The sequence below is a fragment of the Anguilla rostrata genome, chromosome 6 (assembly GCF_018555375.3).
Source record: "Anguilla rostrata isolate EN2019 chromosome 6, ASM1855537v3, whole genome shotgun sequence".
Classification (NCBI taxonomy): domain Eukaryota; kingdom Metazoa; phylum Chordata; class Actinopteri; order Anguilliformes; family Anguillidae; genus Anguilla; species Anguilla rostrata.
Genome location: NC_057938.1, coordinates 8,224,628 through 8,245,681, shown reverse-complemented (window position 1 = coordinate 8,245,681; position 21,054 = coordinate 8,224,628). Strand labels below are relative to the sequence as shown.

The 21,054-nt window shown below is 46.6% G+C and overlaps 1 protein-coding gene across 1 annotated transcript; it reads left to right on the top strand.

Moving 5' to 3' along the window:
* Positions 1-1,050: 1,050 nt before the first annotated feature.
* miga1 (mitoguardin 1) lies at positions 1,051-20,998 on the top strand. Its single transcript, XM_064338146.1, has 15 exons — positions 1,051-1,234; positions 2,686-2,854; positions 3,201-3,331; positions 3,686-3,821; positions 4,260-4,396; positions 5,395-5,518; positions 11,001-11,101; positions 15,205-15,323; positions 15,512-15,584; positions 16,077-16,163; positions 16,249-16,347; positions 16,487-16,621; positions 17,531-17,584; positions 18,143-18,259; positions 19,348-20,998. The coding sequence occupies exons 1-15, from the start codon at positions 1,127-1,129 to the stop codon at positions 19,564-19,566; spliced, it is 1,809 nt and encodes a 602-aa protein (XP_064194216.1). The 5' UTR covers positions 1,051-1,126; the 3' UTR covers positions 19,567-20,998.
* The last annotated feature ends 56 nt before the right edge of the window (positions 20,999-21,054 follow it).

The following is a 21,054-nucleotide window of genomic DNA, read 5'->3' as shown; positions in this document are numbered from 1 at the left end:
GATATACAAAATGTTATACGGAGACGCGCGTATTGTTCACGTATAAGTTATCACTTCACCAATGTGACTGGTGAATTAAACGCAGGACAATCGGTGGTTAAGGCAGTAGATGCACGTACGCGTAGTATCTGTGCATTGCTTTGAAAGGCAAACATTGACCACGTTTATCATGACACGTATAGAATCAATCTAACTTGAGTAGGGTTCGCCAACCCTGGTCCTGGATGACCACACGAGCCAGTCAACTCCTTAAACCAGGTGAGGTGAGTTAACTGCAATCAATTGGCTTAACTGACGAACTTAGTACGTCAAAATCCGACAGATCCAGTTCTTCTTGATCAGGGACCGAAACCCTTGGTTAGAACTTATTATGCTGTAAAAACACAATATATGTTGTAATGGGTGCGCTAAGTATGCCGCTTACGAGGAAGTGTCAGGATTGCTTCCATCTCTTTCCTTCAGAGACCCGTCCAAACACTTTCCCTGGGTTTATGTCTTGCAGAGGATTCGGTCTACGTGCCGTTTATCTGCTTGAATTTCCTTTGCACGCATCCTTGCCTGGCAGATGAAGGGGACTAATAAGATTTAGACTGCCGTGTTCTTAGCTCTAAAGGAGGATACATCACAGGGATAATTAATCATGTGATGCCACAGACTTCACGGTTCTTGTCTTGTAGTACTACTCTCAATTTGGTCTGTCGTACCCTTTCTATGCATCGGTACATGCTGGCTTCCTTCGATTTTAGGACTGCCTCCTAAAATATTCTAGTGGAGTAGCAACGTGTTGTCTGAATGTATGTTTATTTTTCTGTTTCTTCTCCAGGTATGATGTGGAAAGGAATAGATTATTTATGTAGAGGGATAGTATTTCGCAAATATCAGGTTGAAGACACGGGATCAAACTTGACCAAACTATTTGCATGTTTTTGTGGGTTCCGGCCATGGTCTTTCTGCAGGGTTTCGAACACAATCCCACTTTTGGCAGGCTATGCTCGCACAGCACAGAGAAAGCAGCGACAGGTCAAACTGCCATTCTGAACGTTCAGATTCCTGCTCTGCCTTCGCAGCTGGAACTAGCGGGCAGGATGGCTGCCGGGTAGAACTCCGAACAGGGGGATTGTGGGAGATGGCCGCGATGACGGAAGACACGCTTGGTAACCCCCAGTCGTCCTTCAAGGCGGTGGCGCTGCGAGTGGTCGACCTCCCTCTCTCAGTCTACAACTCCTTTTCCCAGGTAACAGGGCCTCCTCTTTAGGCCCCTGGCTTGTGGGTCTAAAGGGTCCACCATTTTATGACGTCTGGTGGATGGAATCCTGACCTCTCCATAGCTTGGCACACAAGATAGCCAGTCAAATGTGTTTACAGGGATTACAGCTTGTGAGAGTTGTAGTGGCTGATAATGTCTTTCTCAACACCATCCCTGTTTTGCTCTGTGTCCCGCACACTGATACTGTGTCTCTCTACTCCCTTCCGCCTGGCCTCCCTTTTTAAATTTTAGCCTTAACGCTGGTCCCTACGGGTGACTACTTATCATCCATTGCTGAAGCTGGGATATAAATACGGATGGTTTCCAGTTGTAAAACAGATTGCTGTATTACCCTTGTTAACAGTTCACTGCAGGCTAGCAATGCTATGTGTGTGGAAAGTAGTACCATGCTGCCTATTAAGCTATGTGGTTAATGCAAACAACAAACATTTGCACGCAGCTCCAGTTAACAGGAATTACTTTGGAGAAAGTTGCATTACCATCATGGTATCCATGCCAAGAACGACCAGAGTTGGTCCAGAGGTGTTACAATGTTAACCATGGGCAGTAGAATGTGGAATGCATCATGTGACAATTGCTTTAGTGTAACCTGGAAACTAATGTCATGTGACCCCCCAAAAGGCTTGTCTCTGTTCCAGGAGTCGGCCTTCACTGTACAGATAAAATGGCTTGGCCTCTACTGCCTATATATTACTGGATATTTTCCAAATCAGTCACCTTGCACAGTACTGTCTAGTCTTTGGATTTGACAAGCATATTCCTACTGTGCAGTTAAATAATATATAAAGGGTGGTAAAGTATTCATTTTATGTATATCTGGGTGAAGTCTCAGTATCAGGTTGATGGTTACATTAAGATTGGGGCGTGGAAAATGTATTCTGTAAAAAATCTATATTTCATCTTTTCTGTGAGATTATTGATGAATTGGAAGAACACCCGGGCATTTAATTCACATTGAGATGCAAAAGATTGATCTTTTTTTCTCTTTTCTAATTAAGGGAAACGCATTTCCTGTGGGGCTTAGGAGGGAGTGACTGAACTAAACTGTCTTGGGGACTGCTGTGCTTCGCTCAGGGCCACGGTGCACACTGTAATCACTGCAGTTCCTTTGGCATTGGATTGATTCAGTCTGTGTTCCAACGAGCAGGGTGGCTGTGTGGGCCAGTCTGTCAGTGCAGACATCAAGGCGTTTGTATGCAGCATCAGAGGACGCTGGCAGTGGCTGACTCACAGCGGCCTAATTAAAATTCAGCATCGTATTCCCTGTGATCTGAGCTTCAAAGTGTGCCAGTCTGCCCTCGCACATCTCCGCCCACTCCCCTTCATCTCATTGAGCTTTCTGGGGCAATTCGTGCTGAGCTGTCTCCAACTCCAACCCCTCCCCTCTCCGCCTACCTCCGACCCCCCTCCCCTTGCAGGTGAGGTTCAGCACCAGCACCAAGAAGCTCTTTGCCGTCACTGCCTTCAGCGCCATCTCGCTCCTCTTCCTTGCTCGCCACTTCAAGAGGAGGAAAGGGAAGAAGAAGGCCCAGTCGCCGTGGGAGCCAGAGAACTATGAGTTCCTCACCACTGGCCCAGCAGAGAAAGGTGTCTACACAAAATCGAGACTGGCTTTGTGCTTCTGAAAAAAGTGAAATAATTAATGTGTGTTGTGTGGAGCTCACACACCAGGTGTGTGTGGTGAAGCCTGTGATGTATGTGTGCAAGGCTGTGTGATTTTTTTTGCTGTTCCTAAAAAGTTCATTTTCTTTTTGGAGATACAAGATTTTTGCATAATTCTAACATTCAAAGAATCTGAAAAAATAATTGTTTTATGAGTGCATAATTGTTTTATTGTTTTATGGTTTCTGCACCTAGGCCTGTACCATTGCGCTTGTCAGGCCATATAATGTCGAACAGCCAGCCTGACTGCCACCTTCCCTGTTCCCCACAGACTTGTATCACACCAGCATTCGCCAGAACCTCAGCCTCTCGCTAAACTCCAAGACCTGCCCCTCCTGCAATCTGATACCCAACGGCAGCCTGTACAGCAAGCTTTCAGGGTCACTGCAGAGTCTGGCATCGGTAAGACTGTACCCTACACTGTTTTTCCTCAGAAAACTCACTCCTGCATTATTTATTAATACCCATTTTAGTTAAGGCAAAATGATTCACTATTTTAATGAAGCGGGTTTGGTGTGATTCAAGATTATCATTGTTCATGTATAACATTGCAGAGCTTCTCACTGTCGTTGTGATTTGGTGTCTGTGTTGTTAATTGCCGATGCTTGTTATCCAGCGTCCCTGTGCAGCAGCTGTAGTTTTCACTAATGAATCAAAGCGCAGTGCTGTCGTAGCTTTGCCGTATTTGCACCTGTGCTCTGCTGATTTCAGCAGCGTTTCTAAGGCTGTCACGCTGAGGTTTGTCTCCTTTCCCAGGTGAAGAGCGTGAACTCTTCAAGTAGCTGCACCTGTGCCAACACGTCCAGCTGCTGGGACAAAGCTGGAGAGGACAGCGACATGTGTAACGTGGTCAACATCCCCGTCACCACGCCCGAAAACCTCTACCTGATGGGTAGGAGCCAAAAACATACTGCTTTGGCTGTATCCCAGCCCACAGTCGAGGAAAAGGGTCAAAAATGGGTCTTGAGCTCATTCCAAACTGTAGAATTATTTCTCTGTAGAGATTCTCTTGTCCTTGTGAGTTATTTTCAGTGCTATATTTAAGCGGAGTTATGTAGCTGGAATAGTCATTGAGATCTTGATAAGAATGGCTCCATGTCAGAATGTGCTGACTTCCTCCTGCTTGGCCCAGTTGTTGGAGCTTGTTTCTGCTTCAGCGTCTGTGACCAGATGCGCAGCATGTCCGTTTCTGTCCTCTCGCATGAGAGAGAAAACATGCGCGGGTTGCACTAAGCGTCAGGATTAGCCCGCTGTTTCCTGCGAGCTGCGGGTTGGCGCATGCATGCGCGCGCGGTCACGTGACGCTGTGCTCGCTCGCTCGCCGCCGCAGGGATGGAGCTGTTCGAGGAGGCGCTGAGGCGCTGGGAGCAGGCGCTCACGTTCAGGAGCCGCCAGGCGGAGGACGAGGCCAGCTGCGGCTCCGTCAAGCTGGGGGCGGGAGACGCCATCGCCGAGGAGAGCGTGGAGGTGAGCACCGGCTGCCGGCCGCCCGGGCCACAGCGTCTGTGGGTTCTTCCTGCTTCTTCCGGAGCTGCTAATTCAGGCCTTGGGAGCGAGGCGCCTGGACTCGAGCCAGTCCGTGACTTACATTAATCACTTAAGCGCTGAAACGCGCCCAAAAGCTCCAGACACCGCGGCCCTGAGGAACTGGAGTCTGACAGGCCCCGGCGCAGACCGACGGGCAAAGCGCACGGCGGTGCTCGCGGTACCCTGCCCCCTATTGACACAGATGGAAAAGGAGTGCGTGCTATTAACATCCAGCAAACGCATTAGCGCAGATAAATACATGGACAGGCGCCCTGCTATTGCTGTCTGCTGTGTTAAATTTAATAATTGCTTGAACGTGATCCAAGAGGAGGCCAGCTTACAGCTGTGCGGCTGTAGTAAGACTGCGTGAGTGCTGCTCATGCCTTAGTGACAGCTTTGAGTTATTCTAATGCGAACGTATGTCTGAGGTGGTGCATTTGTTTGAAGGTAAGAAGTGAATTCAGTCTACTTTTACATCATTGCTGTTGTAGCTTTATGAAGCACCACGCCCCCCCAACACTAAATTGATACTGATTCGTGCTCTCTAGCGTGGCGATAGGATGGATTCCACAAGAGCACAGCAGAATACTTGCAATTGTGCTAAAGTTAATTATAGGCCTTTCTTTCCAAATAAAAATAAAATAGTGCTGTGACTAACAGCAAAGCATTCTTTCGTAATACTGATAAAATAGCAGGAATTTTTTTTAAAGTGCAGACATCACATCATACTCTTCGGAAATCAGAGATTCTTCTTTGAAGCCATCCCACTGACAGCTTTGAATGTAGACTTGCTGCTCTAAATGGGAGATTAATTGTGTAGCTATTATAACATTAAGAACGTAACATTAAATTTACTGTACATGTAAAATGAGCCACTGAATGTACATGAAGATGAATACTGACTCATAGCAATGTGTGTGTGTATGTGTCACCCCCAGGACATCATCAGCGCTGAGTTCATCCACAAGCTGGAGTCTCTGCTGCAGAGGGCCTATCGGCTGCAGGAGGAGTTTGAGGCCACTCTGGGAGTTGCAGACCCCGCCTCCCTTGCCAACGACATTGGTGAGTCCCCAACGGAGTCCACGACCACCAGGGGAAATATGCATGTGCCCGACAGGAGTTAGAACATTCACCTGCCCATGTGACTTCTGGTTACGGCTCTTCAGCTGGCTAGACCCAAGCTCTCTGAGAAGTCTTCTCCTCTGAGAGAAATTAGTGGTCTATGTGCTGGATTTTTCCTTATGGAAAATAAGCCACTACGTCAACTGCAAGTTTACCTGCCCAAATCGGTTATGCAGCTGTTAAGCAGTGACAGTTTGTAAGCATCCCTTTATGTAATTTGGATGTAAATAATTAATGCAGTCAATGGAATATGAATAAATTAAACTAGGATAGTGGCAACCTCCAGAAAAAAACAGCACTGTTTGCCAAACATTCCTTCATTGTGCTTTTGCATTGGGTGCACTGACAAAATGTTTTTTTTTAACAGAAGTGTTCTGTCACATGATTGTTTTATTTGTCACGCTGCTATGATGTTCAGGGCTTCTTTTCTTCACTACACTTGGAAAGCAAACGGACTTTTATTGCGAATTCTGTTCGCACGGCCCCGGCTCACAGCTCTCTGCTAAAACACACAGAACGAATCTATTTTTACCCAGGAACCCACAGGGCACACGGAGGCAAGGTGCAACGCGGAGGCGAAGCACGAACCAAAGCGCTAAAGACAAGCCGCTGCAGTTTAGCGCCGCTGCGCTGGCGTCACGTTTCAGCCCAGCCCTTGGTGATTAACGCTCATGACCCCCTCGTTCCAGAGAATTCTTTGGTTGCCGGGCTTGGTTTTAAATCGCCGTGTCCACAGGGGAGGGACGTGCAGGGGGTTAAAAGCACTGAGAGCAGGCCTCGCTTTGATCCAGACCTTTGAAATACTGCTTGGTACCAAAAAGGAGCAGTAAAACCGATTTCGCCCCCTCACTCTGTCTGGGCTCTGGTCCAATCTCGCAGGAGAGATTCCCTGGATAAGGTTAGGAAGCAGGAGAGATGTATTTACGAGCCATTTGACCCTCCCATCACTCGGATTACACATCACCAGGACAGGCTTCACTCCTGGGGAAGGGAAATGGTTTTTTTGGGGTTTTTTTTTTTTTTTTTTTAAATGAATACCTGCATTCCAGACAAACTGGGTCTCTGCCAGCTACCTCAGCTTTACAGGACTTACGATTTGTTTTACGTTTCACAGAACCAGACTTTTACTAGCTAATGTGGGTCTAACTTAACTTTAAATGTAACCTTATCTGACTGGACTAGTTTTAAGTTGATTGCTTTTATCTTGGTACTTCTCTTAAACACCTCCCAAGGCCAGTAATGTTGATTTCATCCCATTGGCAAGACTGACAGCCCTGCACAATGAAAGCAACATTTCAGAAGGAAAAGAAACCAAAACTGAATTGCCTCTATGTCACTAATTCATGAAAATCCACTTTGAGGAAAATGCTGATACATTATAAGAAAATGAAGGCAGCCAGTGATTATGAACATGGGAACACTTGAGCACTCAAAAGGGGGGCGCCTATTTGCACAGGACCGTAATCATCTGTGTTCCTCATCTTCCCCCCAGTACCCCCTCGCGGCTTGCCGCGGCAACTGTTGCCAAGGATATTAAGAATAGATTGCACTGCCGCCTCGGGTTTGCATGTCAGGAGATTAAAATAAATCTGCTAGCCGTTTGCGGTCATCTCTCTCCGCCACCTCCCCTAACACGTTCTTTACCGCGGGACGTGGTCTGCTGCTTAACCTAGAGAGCCAATCCAGTTTTTACCTGCTGGATTAGGCACAAACAAACAGTTTAGCAGGTCCCTGCTAAAGATGTCATCTACTGTACCTCACTGCTGTTCTGCCAGTATGCTGGTCACCTAGATGCACACATTATTATTATTATTAGTCTTACTTCTGCGTTTGTTTGGAAGTATAAGTAATGCATGTCATTAGTTTGCTGTCGATCAGTTTAGAGGCTGTTTACTGTGGGATGTAAATCTGTGTCTGGCTCTTAAGTACTGGCAGGAGAGCAGTAATTCCCTGGTGAGAAGTGGAACTGGACAGTTGTGCGTGGGAATGAGAGCATGCGTGTGTACTTTGGTCCGATCAACACAAGAGGGGGCATTACTTTGTCTCCACGGTCTCTTGGGTGTGTGTGACTTACTAAGGCTACGCCCCCAAGATTAGACCCGCCCTTCTGCTACCCGGGGAAAGGGGGCCCAACTGCACTCCCTCCAAATTGTCTACTGAGCGGCTTTCTTTGAAGTCTGTTTATCATCAGTATGCCAGACGTTTTCATGGTTGTTAGTGCTGTCCTTCTCAAGGTTGTGGAATTGGTTCTTTGTGAAGTTATGAAATTAAAATAAAAAAATGTTCCTTCTTGCTGAATGGAGGTATGAATAATTGTGATAATGACCTTGCAGTCAGCCTGGATTCCTGTACAGAGGGTGAATTAATTTTTGAAGAACTTCATGTCACTAAAATGAGGATTTTACTCTGTCTTGGAGACTGTTTTCTCCCTTGCATTACTATGGGTTGGGGGAGCTTATCAATTTTGAGAACTATTTAATGCTGTTTAAAAAAAACTGTTCTTACTGATATAGTCATAGACACAGAAGTACTGTTTTTATCTTTGCACTTTGTATCCCATATGGCTGTTGAGTTAAATGGAAAAAAATGGTCTGGATAGGGGACTGAATCAACTTCTCAGTTCTCCAGTGCATGTTCAAAAGACTGAACGGATCTCATTGTAATATGCGGTCATTCCTGATCCATTTGACCCGATCCATTTGACCAGTCTGCAGTAATGTGATCTGGAACCGAGACCACGGCGAGGTTTGTTGTCGCGCTAAATTTGGGACGGGCAGCGCTGACCTTCTGCAGCTGTCCGGGGCAGCATTGTTCGGATTGGCTGGAGTCCTTTCTCGCGCCTCACCGTTCTTCACATAGGTGCTGATGATCAGCGTGCTTATCCGTGTTGCTAGGTCAGTAGGTCTGTGTTCTGCCACACTGTGATTGGCCAACACCACATATAACTCATTTAACCCACATGCACATTATTAACCCCCTCCCCAGCTGCTGGTTCCATTCACAGGTGGATTTTTTGGAGCCCAAAATACCACAGTGTCTAAAACATGCACTTAATTTGTTTTAGTGCTTAATATTGCGCCAAATTGCAGTTAATTAAATGCATATTTTTACTGCTCAGCTTGATAAAGTAATCCCACATTTTTGGATGTTGATGACGTGAATGTGAGAGTCCTGTTAGTGGTACTGCTATAACTGAATGCACGAGTGTCACGGGTGGTTTCATGACTGTGCTGGTCGCCGTCCTCCCATAGTGTTGCCTAGAGCCCCCAAGTGACTCAGGGTTTGTGTCTCTCTCTGTTTTTAGTTGTCTGTGTTCAAGTCTAAATTGAATAGAGACGTACTCTTGGCTTCCTGGTTCTCCCTGGATACAGTATCTTTCACCCACAATGTAAATATGTATTTATATGTTGTGTCTTCTTCAGGGTAGCTATATTTCAAAGCGGCAAGTATTTTTGCCACATTTACCTATGCTCCAGATAAACCACTTAATGAGTGAATATGTGTCCTCACACAGCAATAGTTTATGACATGCAAAAACCAAATGTTTTCAAAAAATTTAATTCTCGGTAACAGACAATCGCTGATTATTTATTTTCTTCTTAGCACTCAGGTTTTTGCTTGACACCAATGATATGTAGCTATTCAGTCTCCAGCTCACAGTGCACTGAGTGTAAATCAAGTGCTTTATAGCACAGTGATTTGGTATTTATTCAGTTGTAAGCTTTTGGAAGTTGCAAGAAAAAGTATCATGCGGTGTGTGGCATCCACATAAAATAAGTGCATTATAAATGGTCTTGGCTGCCAGTACTATCTGGGGTCCTCCTAGTTAAATTAGACACAGCTGCAGGGTGTCTGACTTGGTTCACGTGAGGTTATAGGCAATAAATTAGAGAATTAAACGTTTCATGATCGAGAAGCATTTCAGAGATTAGCGAGCATGTGTTTGGAAATGTCTGTCATGTAGATTAAATCGGATTTGACGTTGTACTTCAAAGCTGTGCACTGTTATGGCGTTGTCAAATGCAGTCGGTGTAATTTATGGTCTTAATTTCACAAGCGCACGTTGCCGTCTTGGTGAAGGACGTCCTGTAACCGTCCAACCCAAACACTGTTCAATCTCAAGTGTCTGTTTTGCGGCAGGGATCCGCGGCGGGGCCTGCTAGATTGTTTTCTGACCCGCGTCACGTCCTGAGATCACCGGAACGTTATCTCCTCTCTATGAGCAGACCGTTCCATTGACCCTATTGGCTCCAAGCCCGTCTTCACTCACCGGGAGGTCTTAATATAGCCGGACCCCGCTAACAGATAGCAGCGTCGCTAGGTCACTGTAGGCTGTGAGCTGTAATACGATATGGGGAGGAAACGCTGGCTGGCTCTCTGCGAGACGCTGGTTGCGGGCCCCAGCGTCATTTGAAATCTGCCGAGCGGGAGACCGGGCCACGTGATCCACCAGGCTCAGCAGCAGTTACCGACAGGGTCTCTCAGTCTCTCGATGATACAAACCAAGGAGACCTGTCATCATGGCAAGGAGACCACAGTTTTGGCAGCAAAATGGAAACAAGCACCCAACTAGATGGAACCATCTCAATAAGTCCCAAAAATGTTAGGATTCGGCTGTTGGTCATGAAGTGGGCACTGGACAATAACAGGACCCTTAGTTAGGTTTGTGGGAGTGATGTTGACTGTTGCCCCATTTCTGACACTGTGCTTGCACTGCCAAAACCAAAAAATAAATCCATCTTAACAAGTATTGTAGTCTCATATTTAACTTAAAATCTTATTTCTATTTCACTTGTCAAGTACTTTAAAACAAGTTAATATCTTCTACTTGAGAGAGAAAAATGGAAGTGTCATTACGAGACTAAAAAGCTTGTTAAGACGGACCTTTTTCGCAGTGTGCCGCTGGCTGTTTGTGCGATCAGGGCAAATGAGCGGACGGGGAGGAAGGTGTAATTGGTCCATGAGGAGAGTCGCCGTGTTCCTCTGGATATTCCTCACAGCTGTGCACACACTTTCTCACTTCGCGAAATCCTGACCAGGATCAGCTCGGCAGTCTGTTGTGGGCCACATTCTACAGTCCTCACGCGTCCAGTCCTCCTACCGTAACCTTGATAAATAACTCATATAAATTTAGCAGATGAATTGGTGAACTGTAGCGCCCACATTTCAAGTGCCTGTCTGGTCTGTGCAATAACATAACTATTGGAAAATCTCATCCTTGGAGCCTGTTTTCCCTCTTGGCTTAATTATGCTGTGATAAATCAGTTATCAGCCTCTATGTAAATTAAATGAGACTTGTTTTGAGACCGTCCCCTGATTCCAGAGAAGCCGTTTGTTAGAAATGAAGTCGTCTGATGCCATCAGTCATGGGAGCGCAGATGAAACGCTGAACGTCGGTCCGTTTCCTCCTCTTTCCCGGCAGATAAGAACACCGACGTGACGGTGAGGGAGGACGCGGACGACCTCTGTCTGAGGGACACGATCAGCATCGCCTCCACGGACTCCTTCGTGTCCGCCGCCGAGGTAAGCGACCCCGCCCGCCCGCACGCCGCCTCCGCGTGCGGTTGCCATGGCGACCCCAGCGGTGGGGCTGTAGACATCCCCGCGCGCCGTTCCCGTGGGCGCAGGGCTCGTTGCCGGGCCGCAGAGGACGGCGATGCTCGCGAGGGAGCGGTCGCCATGGCCACCAGACGCATCGCTCATCCGTACCCATGACGACATGCTGCTTCACAGAGTCCCGCCCCACACCCCCCATGAGAGACTGATGTTCTGGAAACCTGTACCTACAGTCTCAGGAAGGGAGCGCTTGGTGCTCAGCGTTCAGGACACTCAGGTTCGCAGTCCGCCATATTGGCCTGTCCCTCGTGGTGCACGTCTCTGAGAATTCTGGGAAGTTCATCTGCGGCCTGCGGGGAGCAGGTGACGGCTGTCCAGGCCACACCTGCCTCATCGGAGCTCTGGCTTGCTCCTGGCAGCGGCGTGAAGCTCACAGATTTAAAAAGCATTTGAACCGTGGCCTTCAGCAGGAAGGAGGGTCGAATTCAAGGTGTATTACGAGCTCAGTGAGACGGTCCTTTTACAGAGTCCATTTCCTTTTTATCCCTGACGCTCCCAGTTTGTTCCAGGAAGGCAGACAGTGTAGAAATGAAACTGAGCCACGATGCTTACATGCCTTACGTGATGCCTGCTTTTAATATCTGTCCTTCTGCCAATAACAGTCATGGTTTCTCCTCAATTAAAGAACCAATGGAGTGTTCCGGAAGATGGGCTATATAAGAAGCAATTTAAGTATTCCAGATTAAATTAATTAAAAACCTAAAAGCTTGAGCCCAGTAAAAAGCGTGCTAAAAAGCTGTTGTAAATGATGTAAGCTTGCTTAACTGTCTTTTTAAAAGTTCCTTGTTTCTTGTCATGAATGAGCAACAAACACATCAAACCTCTTCCACATGGATAGCCAGTTTTGACTGGTGGAGTAAAGTATGGGGATGACCTGGTGAGATTGGCATGCGGAACTATATCTGCCAGCCTCAGCCATGGTACCCCCCAATGCCACCTCAGAGCCCTGCAATTCAAACTTTCTGAATTTGTTTATATTAGGAAATCTATATAAATGTTTGTCTCTTCAATGTATTTATATGATGATATTAGAATATTGGCTATTCCAGACTGTCCCCAGTTCAAATATATCTACTGACAGTAATAATAATCCTGAACATATTAGGTCTCTGAAACGTAATTTATGACACCCAATGTCACTATTGACCTTATTGTTGATCTTGTTCTGTATTGAGTGCAGTAGATTTAGTCAGAAGGTAAACCATCTCCTAATGCAGCTGTGTGTGGGGTGGCTGCTCCTAACGGAGCTGTTTGGGGGTGGCTGCTCCTAATGGAGCTGTGTGTGGAGTGGTTGCTCCTAATGGAGCTGTGTGTGGAGTGTGTGTGGGGTGGCTGCTCCTAATGGAGCTGTGTGTGGAGTGTGTGTGGGGTGGCTGCTCCTAATGGAGCTGTGTGTGGAGTGTGTGTGGGGTGGCTGCTCCCTGTGGATGAGCAGAGAGCGGGATTCCCCTGGCAGGCTGTCAGGCTCAGCGGGGGGTCGGCTGCAGCAGCTGAAGGTCCCGCTCGGCCTGCCGCCCTGGTGATGATGTGTGTGCACAGCTGCGGGCAAGGCGGCTCGGAGCCCATCTCCCTAATTCCACCCCCACCCCCACCCTTCCCCTAAGGCAGGCCTGCCCAACCTTGTTCTTGGAGATTTACCGTCCTGTAGGCTTTCATTTGAACCCTAAATCGGCATTCATTTCAAACCTAATTTGGCGCACCTGACTCTACTAATTAGCAGCTCAGTGAGATCGCCAGCTCTTGAATGAGGTGAGCTTTGTTCGGATTTGAGTGAAAACCTACATTACAGTAGTTGGGCAGTGTTGGGCAGCCTTGCTCTGACTGCTCCTTAAGGATGAAGGTCAAAAAGGAAGCGCTGGGCTCCCCAAGACTAACTACCGTCTTCCCAAAACCTGTCAGAACTTCGACTGTCTTTTACACAAACGAATGGGCGCTCCTGCTGTGACTACACCGAGTGACCTTGGCACGTATTTTCACATTATTTATGGCCTGTCTCGCATGATATTGAGCTGCACTGCAAAGGGACTGTAATCTTCTCATCTGTTTCAGACCACGTAGGACAGTCGTTTCCAAGTCAGATTACAGTTCTGAACACGTGCAGCTATTCCCACCTCTGTCGTGCGATGAGCGAGAATCCCTTTGGGTTTACAGTGAAATCAATGCGGGGGGAGGAGGAGGCGGTGGCGGCTGCTTTTACATATGTATTAAAAGTAGTCGCTCAGGGATGTTCAGACCTTCATTTAGCATTTCTTCTTTCACACCACTGCATCATAACCGCGGTTTGATTAAGGACCACCGGCTCGCAAGGCGAATCTCTTTTGCACTCGGCGTGACTTTTATAAGCAAATTGGTGCGATGTAGGAGAATCGATACCAGTTTCACGGCGCTGTGCGTGATCCCATTAATCAGGCTGATGAATATTGATCTATGTGTCGTGAGGTGCCGTTTCCACCGTAACGTGTGTAATATGCTCTGCTCTTTAGCTCCCAGTCGCTCGCTTCCTGGAGCTGTCGGTCGAAGTCATGTCCGTCACGCTATGGCGATTCGCTCCATTTCGTTTTCCGTGCTGATGGAAAGGTGAAGCAGAAGTCGGGGGAAAAATGTTCCAGTGCTCGCCTTCTTCTGTCCTCCCACACGGTCACGACGTCTTGACCTGAAAAGCTTTTTTTTTTTATTATTGAAATCTTAGGGAACACATATTTGGTTTAAAATGGCTTGATTTCCCAGTTTTTCCTCTTATCCTAATTTGGAATGTACAATCAGGATTCAAGGCCTGTTCTATCACTCCAATGTCCTCCATCAGTATACTAAAAAGCGCTAAGTTTTTCACTTATCTTTCACTCGACGGGTGCTATCCAGGAGCCCGCCCATATGTTGGAGCCTTTCAGAGGTCAGGTGGTCTAGATAGGCCTGAACAGTAGCGGTTTACTTGTTGGCAAGGGCATGGGTGGAGGGCTGTCTAAAATAACACCCTCACAGCTACCCCGCTGTCAGACACAGTGCTGGAGTATGTCCGTTCACTGTTAGCGTCCCGGAATGCAGATAAGGGTACATTCCAACGGACGGGAACGACAGGCGACCGGTGGCAAAATTAGGTCGGGGCCCGTTTTAAAATAAACTAAGAATAGCATTCGCACGTTACACCTGCACGGAGACTGAATTGAATTGCGTACCCTTGAGTGTGTTGCTGTTCCCCTCAACCCTCCCTCCCCATGGACTAGGGAAATGCTGAGCTCTTTTTTGGGTGACCTGTTTACTCATGTCAAATTAGCGTGCCAGGCTGCGATAAAGAGATGGCCAGCCAACCAGATCTGGCCCCTCCAGTTCTTCTCCTCAGACCAGTCGTTCTGTTGAAGTGGCCCCAAACGGATCGGGTCTGGAGCTGGATCTGGTTCTGGTTCTGGTTCTGGTTCAGCCTCAGATGGCTTGCCCACAAATGGAGCCTTCAGCTTATCTGAAACTTCCATTTTCCCTCCGTAGCGGGGCGTCGAGGCATCGCTTCACTCCACACTTTCCTCAGTTTGTCTGAAACCTGAGACCAGAGACGACATTGTCGTCTCTCGCCGTTAAATGCGATTGGAAATCACACTTGAATGAAGTGGACAGTAACGAGATCACTGTAAACAACTGCAAATACCGTGGACCGAAAGGCCGAGTTGATCAGCAGTGCATGGCTGGCGGCCTAAAATTCCGAAGGGAGCAAAGAAATAGAAACCTCATGAGCCCACCCACAATGCCCTCTCATTTAATTAAGTGTGATTTCAGTCTGTAGGCAGCTCCACAGCGCAGGTGCACACCTGGGCATCTGTCCAGACCCATATCACCTTACTGAAAAGGGGGGAGCTCTGGAGAAGGAGGGTCAGTTTACTGCTGACTGCGTGCCACAGGCCGCTGCAGTGTTCTCAGTGGAAGCCTGTGGCTCGGGTTCTGTGCGGCTCAGGTGCTGTGTGACTCGGCTGCGTTGTGGCCATGGCCAGTGACGTGCGTTTCTCCCCTTTCTCCCGCGGCAGCTGTCGGAGCACCGGGAGCTGCGGAGCGCCTACACGCTGGGCTCGCTGTGCCACTACCCGCTCTACGAGGAGGCGCTGCAGCTGGCCGAGGAGGGCAAGATCTCCTGCAGGGTGCTGAGGTAAGGGGGACTGCACGAGACGCCCCATCTGAGTCTCCCCAAGGGCCCTCAGACACACAAACCCTAAAAAGCCACCACTGCGTACCTGCGCAAGGTCTATAAGCGTCACTGTCGCGTCTCCTTTACTAACTTTTAGCCTTTTAGGTCAGAATGAAATGACAAGCCTCAAATGTACTTTTCTCCACCAGAACTGAGATGTTGGAGTGTCTGGGTGACACCGACTTCCTGGCAAAGCTGCACTGTGTGCGACAGGCCTGTCAGGTAACATAATATAATCCCCAAACAAATTATAACCTAGACAATGAACTTTGTCCTGAACTTTCATTTAAGAGATTGAGTGAGCTATTTTTATTTATTTATTTACAAACCAGACATAACATTTTAACCATTAAATTAAATTGAAGAATGTTTGCTAGTACACTGTCAGAAAAATAGAAGTTAATTTTGTTTCACATTTCAGGGCAAAATGCCTTGTGCATGTGTAACGAAACTGTATAGAGCAGGGGTGTCTAACTGTAATCCTGGAGGGCTGTAGTGTCTGTAGGTATTTGTGATTTCCTTTTAGTCAGCAGCCAGTTAAAACCTTGAGGACATGGCGTGTGGACTCTAGCCAGTGAATGAATCACTCGTGCTGAAACATACCGAAAATCAGCAGACACTGCGGCCCTCCAGGACTGGAGTTTGACACCCCTGGTATAGAGGCATTTGTGGAACACAATTTTAAGAACCCAAGCCCTCCTTCCCTCTTTCCAGGTAATTCTGTGCGATAGAGCCACCAGAGCATTTCTGGCTGATGCTGGAAAGAAAATCCTGTCATCCATAATCGTGAAAGCTCGCAAGGTAAGCATGTATGTTTTGCGAGCAACTCTGTTCCCTCGGTAATAGATACCAGGCTGTGTAGTGACAAAGGTTTCATGATTGACAGAACCCAGAGAGATTTGAAGAAGTGTTTGAGGAGATGATGACCTTCCTGGAGCAGACTGACCACTGGGAGAACACCGAATTGGAGCTGGCCACACGAGGGGTGAGGAGGTCATGCTTCTACACCTGTAATTCTACACCTGTGCTCTTGTTATTCATACAGTAAAAAACTATGGCTATTTTTATGTTTATGAGTTTGCCAGAATTTCACTGGCGCGTGTATTCTGTGGCCTTCCTAACAGGTGAAGCATTTGAACTTCTATGACGTAGTCCTAGATTTCATCCTCATGGATTCCTTTGAGGATTTGGAGAATCCTCCCATTTCCATCCAGAATGTGGTCAACAACCGATGGCTCAACATTTCCTTCAAAGAGACGGTGAGCGCCTGTGGCGTGTTGCAGTCACATGGGGCAGCTTTGACCTGATGAATACTCAATGAACATAACAAGGGTTCAGCTACCCTTAAACTGTGACCACTCTAGGTCACCGTCAAAGGGAGTACTGTACACATTCGCAGCAAAGTTGCCATTTTTGTGTTGTCTTATTGTCTTGCTTCTAATATCTTATGAATGCTATCCAGATGTTGTTTTCCAACCAAAAGCTGGTTGCAGGTACTTGCATTTTTATATGAAAAACAGACTGTGTATTTTCTGGTTTAATTAGTATGCTTCAGAGGAGGTTGAAAGCACATCATCAGAAGAACAGAAAGTTCCCTACAAAACCTTATACCGAGGGCAGAAATGTTAACATTACATTCTATGCATGTTATTGACTCAAATATTGCTCCAAAAAGACTGAAGCGTTGCATCTTCTGGCAGGCTGCTCTCGCTACCCTCTGTGATATATCTCTACAATTATACTGTAGGATTTGTGTTTACAAAACCGATGTGAAGATTCCCTGCTATTGGCTGCATGAATCAGAACTCTTGTAGAGTTGCATAAAGCAGAATCCCAGACGTCTCTTAGACATTAGCGTCAGTTTTGCTTAAGGAAGCTGGATGGAAACCTTGCTGAATAAGGTTATTGAAATGAGATTTTCGGCATTGCGGGGAGATGCGTTTTTGGCTTTGATTACTTATTGCCTTATTTGGGAACGCTTTTTAAATTCCTTCTTTTTTCTTTCCTCTTTCCTGTGTGCAAAAAAAACATGAAGTATTGCTTCTCATAAGAGCTTACACAAAGTTTTGTCTGGAACCAGAAACTTCCTGTGTTTCTTTTCCAAACACGTTAGTTTTTTCAGGGCTACTAAGTGTTCATCACAGACTGCTGCTTTGTGTCTTTTGTAGGCTGTAGCATCAAGCTGTTGGTCAGTGCTGAAGCAGAAGAGACAGCACATGAAGGTACAGTTCATGGGGATAGAATCTGTATTTGGAAGTTTTCCCAAACATTCTCCTCCCATAGCAGAATGGATTGCCATTGTCTGAAGACTAAATGCTACACAAGGAATTGCATTTTGATGAATGATCTCAAATCATGATTGGCTTTGAACTCAGTTGAATTTAACTAGAATTTATAGAAGGCATAGGCCATGGAAGACGCCAGTTCTGATGGTCTGCATGTGCAAAAACATGATAAAATAGGCAATGTATAAAATTAAATATGTAGCATCCATGACATTCATGGAAACCAAATTCAGCGGACCTGAAGCCCTGTCATGGAGTATAATGTGTTGTAACGTGTGTATTCATGTTCTGTAAATGGTTAATATAATATAGGAATTTGTAGGCTTTGAAGGTGTAGGGAACTTCAGACGAGATACAAAATTATACTAAATTGTCTTTTGCGCTTATCTACAGAGGGCGCTGTATATATTTGAATAGACTGTTCAGAGGTAGTATACATTTCAGGGGAGACTTGAACAGTCATCCTCTTAAAGCTCATTTCTGTCTTTCGAACAGGTGTCAGACGGATTCATCGCCCACTTCTACTCTGTCTGTGAGCACATAAGCCCTGTGCTCGCCTGGGGTTTTTTGGGACCTAAAAGTTCCCTGCATGATTTCTGCTGTTTCTTTAAGGTGGGTTTTAAAATGGAGGTGGCGAGTCTGCTTCTCTCATTTGCACGCTTTATATTCATGTCACATAAATGTGGGATGGAATTTCAGGAGCAAAAATTATTTTTCCCCTCTTTAGAAAGTTGCTGATTCTGCACATAGCCAAACCCCCTTGTTTCCCCACACAAGCCAAACTTCGAATTTTGGACTCATTTTTACACATTAAATTGAATGCAGTATTACCCTTAGGGTTGACCGCAATACGCATATTTGACAACTTTAGTGCTTTTATATATTGTCTTCATAACTACCAGTGATGAAGTTATGTTACTGAGAAAGATGTGGAGATGTGTCCTCTGTCTAAGCCCAGTAATCTGACACTGGTTAAGTAATGGGTCCAAATTTTTTAGAACACATTTCCCAATGCCAAAACTGAATCTGCACCCCTCAAAAAATGAAGCCTCCTTGCCTGGGTCAGCCTGCTTATACTAACAAAAAAACAGCGGGGATTGCAGTTGAACGAAATTCTGGTATGGCGGAAAGCATTTTGAGGGTGGCAGCTGCAAAACCACACTTGAGAATTTACGGCATTCTGCAAAGGCGACCGCTTCACTAGAGTCTGAAGAGCTACTGTCGGACACACTGGCTCTGTTAGCCCCTGCATCCAAACTGGTGGAAACTGGCAGAATCCCATGGCCAGCAAACCACATGTTCAGGCACACCTGTCCCCGTCTGATCTGGAGACTTGGCTCCCACTGACCCGGTTGTTGTCACTCTCGGTTGACAGGTGATGACACACTGCCTTCCTGGTGTGTGGGAGTCGCCAAAGACATATTAACATCTCCTGTTACTCTAAATGAAAACGCTTTTCGCTGTTGACGTAAGGGGTCTGTAATGCTAACCGTTGCCATTCACCACTTAAGCACTTTGCCTTATAAATTTGCTTACTCTTCGCTAGTCTTAAATACACGGGCGACGTTAGCGTATAGACGTGTTGATTCGTGAGTTAAATGTGTGCCTTGCTTTTCTGAAACCCCATGCTCACGTCCAGTGTTGATATTGATAGCCTTGGGTTAGGTCGATTTAAGGTTCTGCCCTTCTCCTTGCTGCAGGATCAGGTACTGTTCTTCCTGAAGGACATCTTTGACCTGGAGAAGGTGCGCTACTCGAGCGTGGAGAGCCTGGCCGAGGACATGCTGCAGCTGCTGCACCGTCGCTCCGAGCTGCTCCTGGCCTACCTGGGGGCCGACTCCCTCCGCCACCTAAACGGCTGCGTCAGCTCCCAGGGGCCCCTGGTGTCCAGCGCCCTGCTGGAGGCCCGGGTGCAGTGAGCGCCTCAATGCCCCGCTCCCCCCTTCTACAGTCATCCAGCTCCACCCTCTCCAGACTCCTCCCATTCATAAGTCCACCCTTTCTTGTACCATAAGCTCCTCCCACTCGTGATGCTTCCAACAGGTAGCCCCTGTTCCCTATTGATTCCCAACCCCTGCTTCAGTTGTATTCCTTTAACTCCTCAGACCCAACCCCTTTTTCCCACCCCACAGACTTTCTCCCCCCACTACCCCCCCCCCTTTCACCAGCACAATTGGAATGCAGTTCTTGTGATGTCTGCCTCCAAGCATGGAAATAAGGGAGGATTTATGACACAATCCAGTGTTATGAACCCATTACAAATGTGTGTACTTGATATACATATGCCATGTCTTTAAAGAAAAAAAACACAATGGACTGATGTATGGGAAAATAGAATGGCTGCCTCCATTAACTTATTTTTGACAGTGTGTGGGGGTAAAATGATCTGCTGTTTTAGTGGCTATATTTATTTTAATTGTACTTGAAATAATGTGGCACCTTATTTTTTGTAGACTGCTCCAAATAATCCTCTAACTATATCCATATGAAATGAGTATTGATTCACTGTAACGTGGTTCTTAGATGACGACTTTGTCCTTTGAATATGTATTATGCCACACTGCTGCTAAAATGCCTTGTCAAAATATACATTTACACCCTGTTGCATCAGCAGACCTTAATGCAACAGCACAAGGCTGTGGATGAAATTACTGCTATATCAACACACTGGGCCTCATGCTACAGGAGCCCCCCCAATGTATTTCCCATAAGGAAACAATGTCTTGCATTCTTTTCGCAAAGTGTAAGGCTGCTCTGAATGTATTTTTTTCCTCCACAAATAGGGAATATTAAAGCCTTACCACACAAGCACACACATTTTTGCCCTGTCCCCAGCTGCGGTTAGCTTCTTCCCGGCAGGTGTTGCGACAGGTGCTGGACGCACAGTTGTGAAGCCCCCCTGGCTGCGTTTTCCCTTCCCCATGGAACCTCTGAACACCAGGTGCCAATTACCCTGAGCCTGGCTTGCTTAAATTGCATGATTTCTTAAATCTGCTGTTGTAATCAGTGAGCAAGTTTCAGTGACAAATGTCAGGTTGACCTGAAGGTCCGCCCCCCTCCCCCACCCTTCTCTTTTCGGTGTCTTGTTGGCACTGAATAGCTGTGATCACACATGGCCATGTAACGCAACAAATTAAGATGGTCTTATTTTTCTCAAAAGTTATCCTTGTTATTGATAGGGGAAACTGGGGCTTGAATGAGGATGGACACGTATGACGACAAACTGAGAATGAGTCATTTTATTTATGTTTATACATAAAATTGCATTTCCTCAGTGTGTACAAAGCTGAACAGTGTTTTGACTATTTATCTGTGTGCACATCTGTAAGCAAATAAAAGGCTATCAAAGTAGGGGCTTTGTTCTCGTATAGTTCAAACTCTGGTTTGTAGATGTTCAGGTGTTGTGT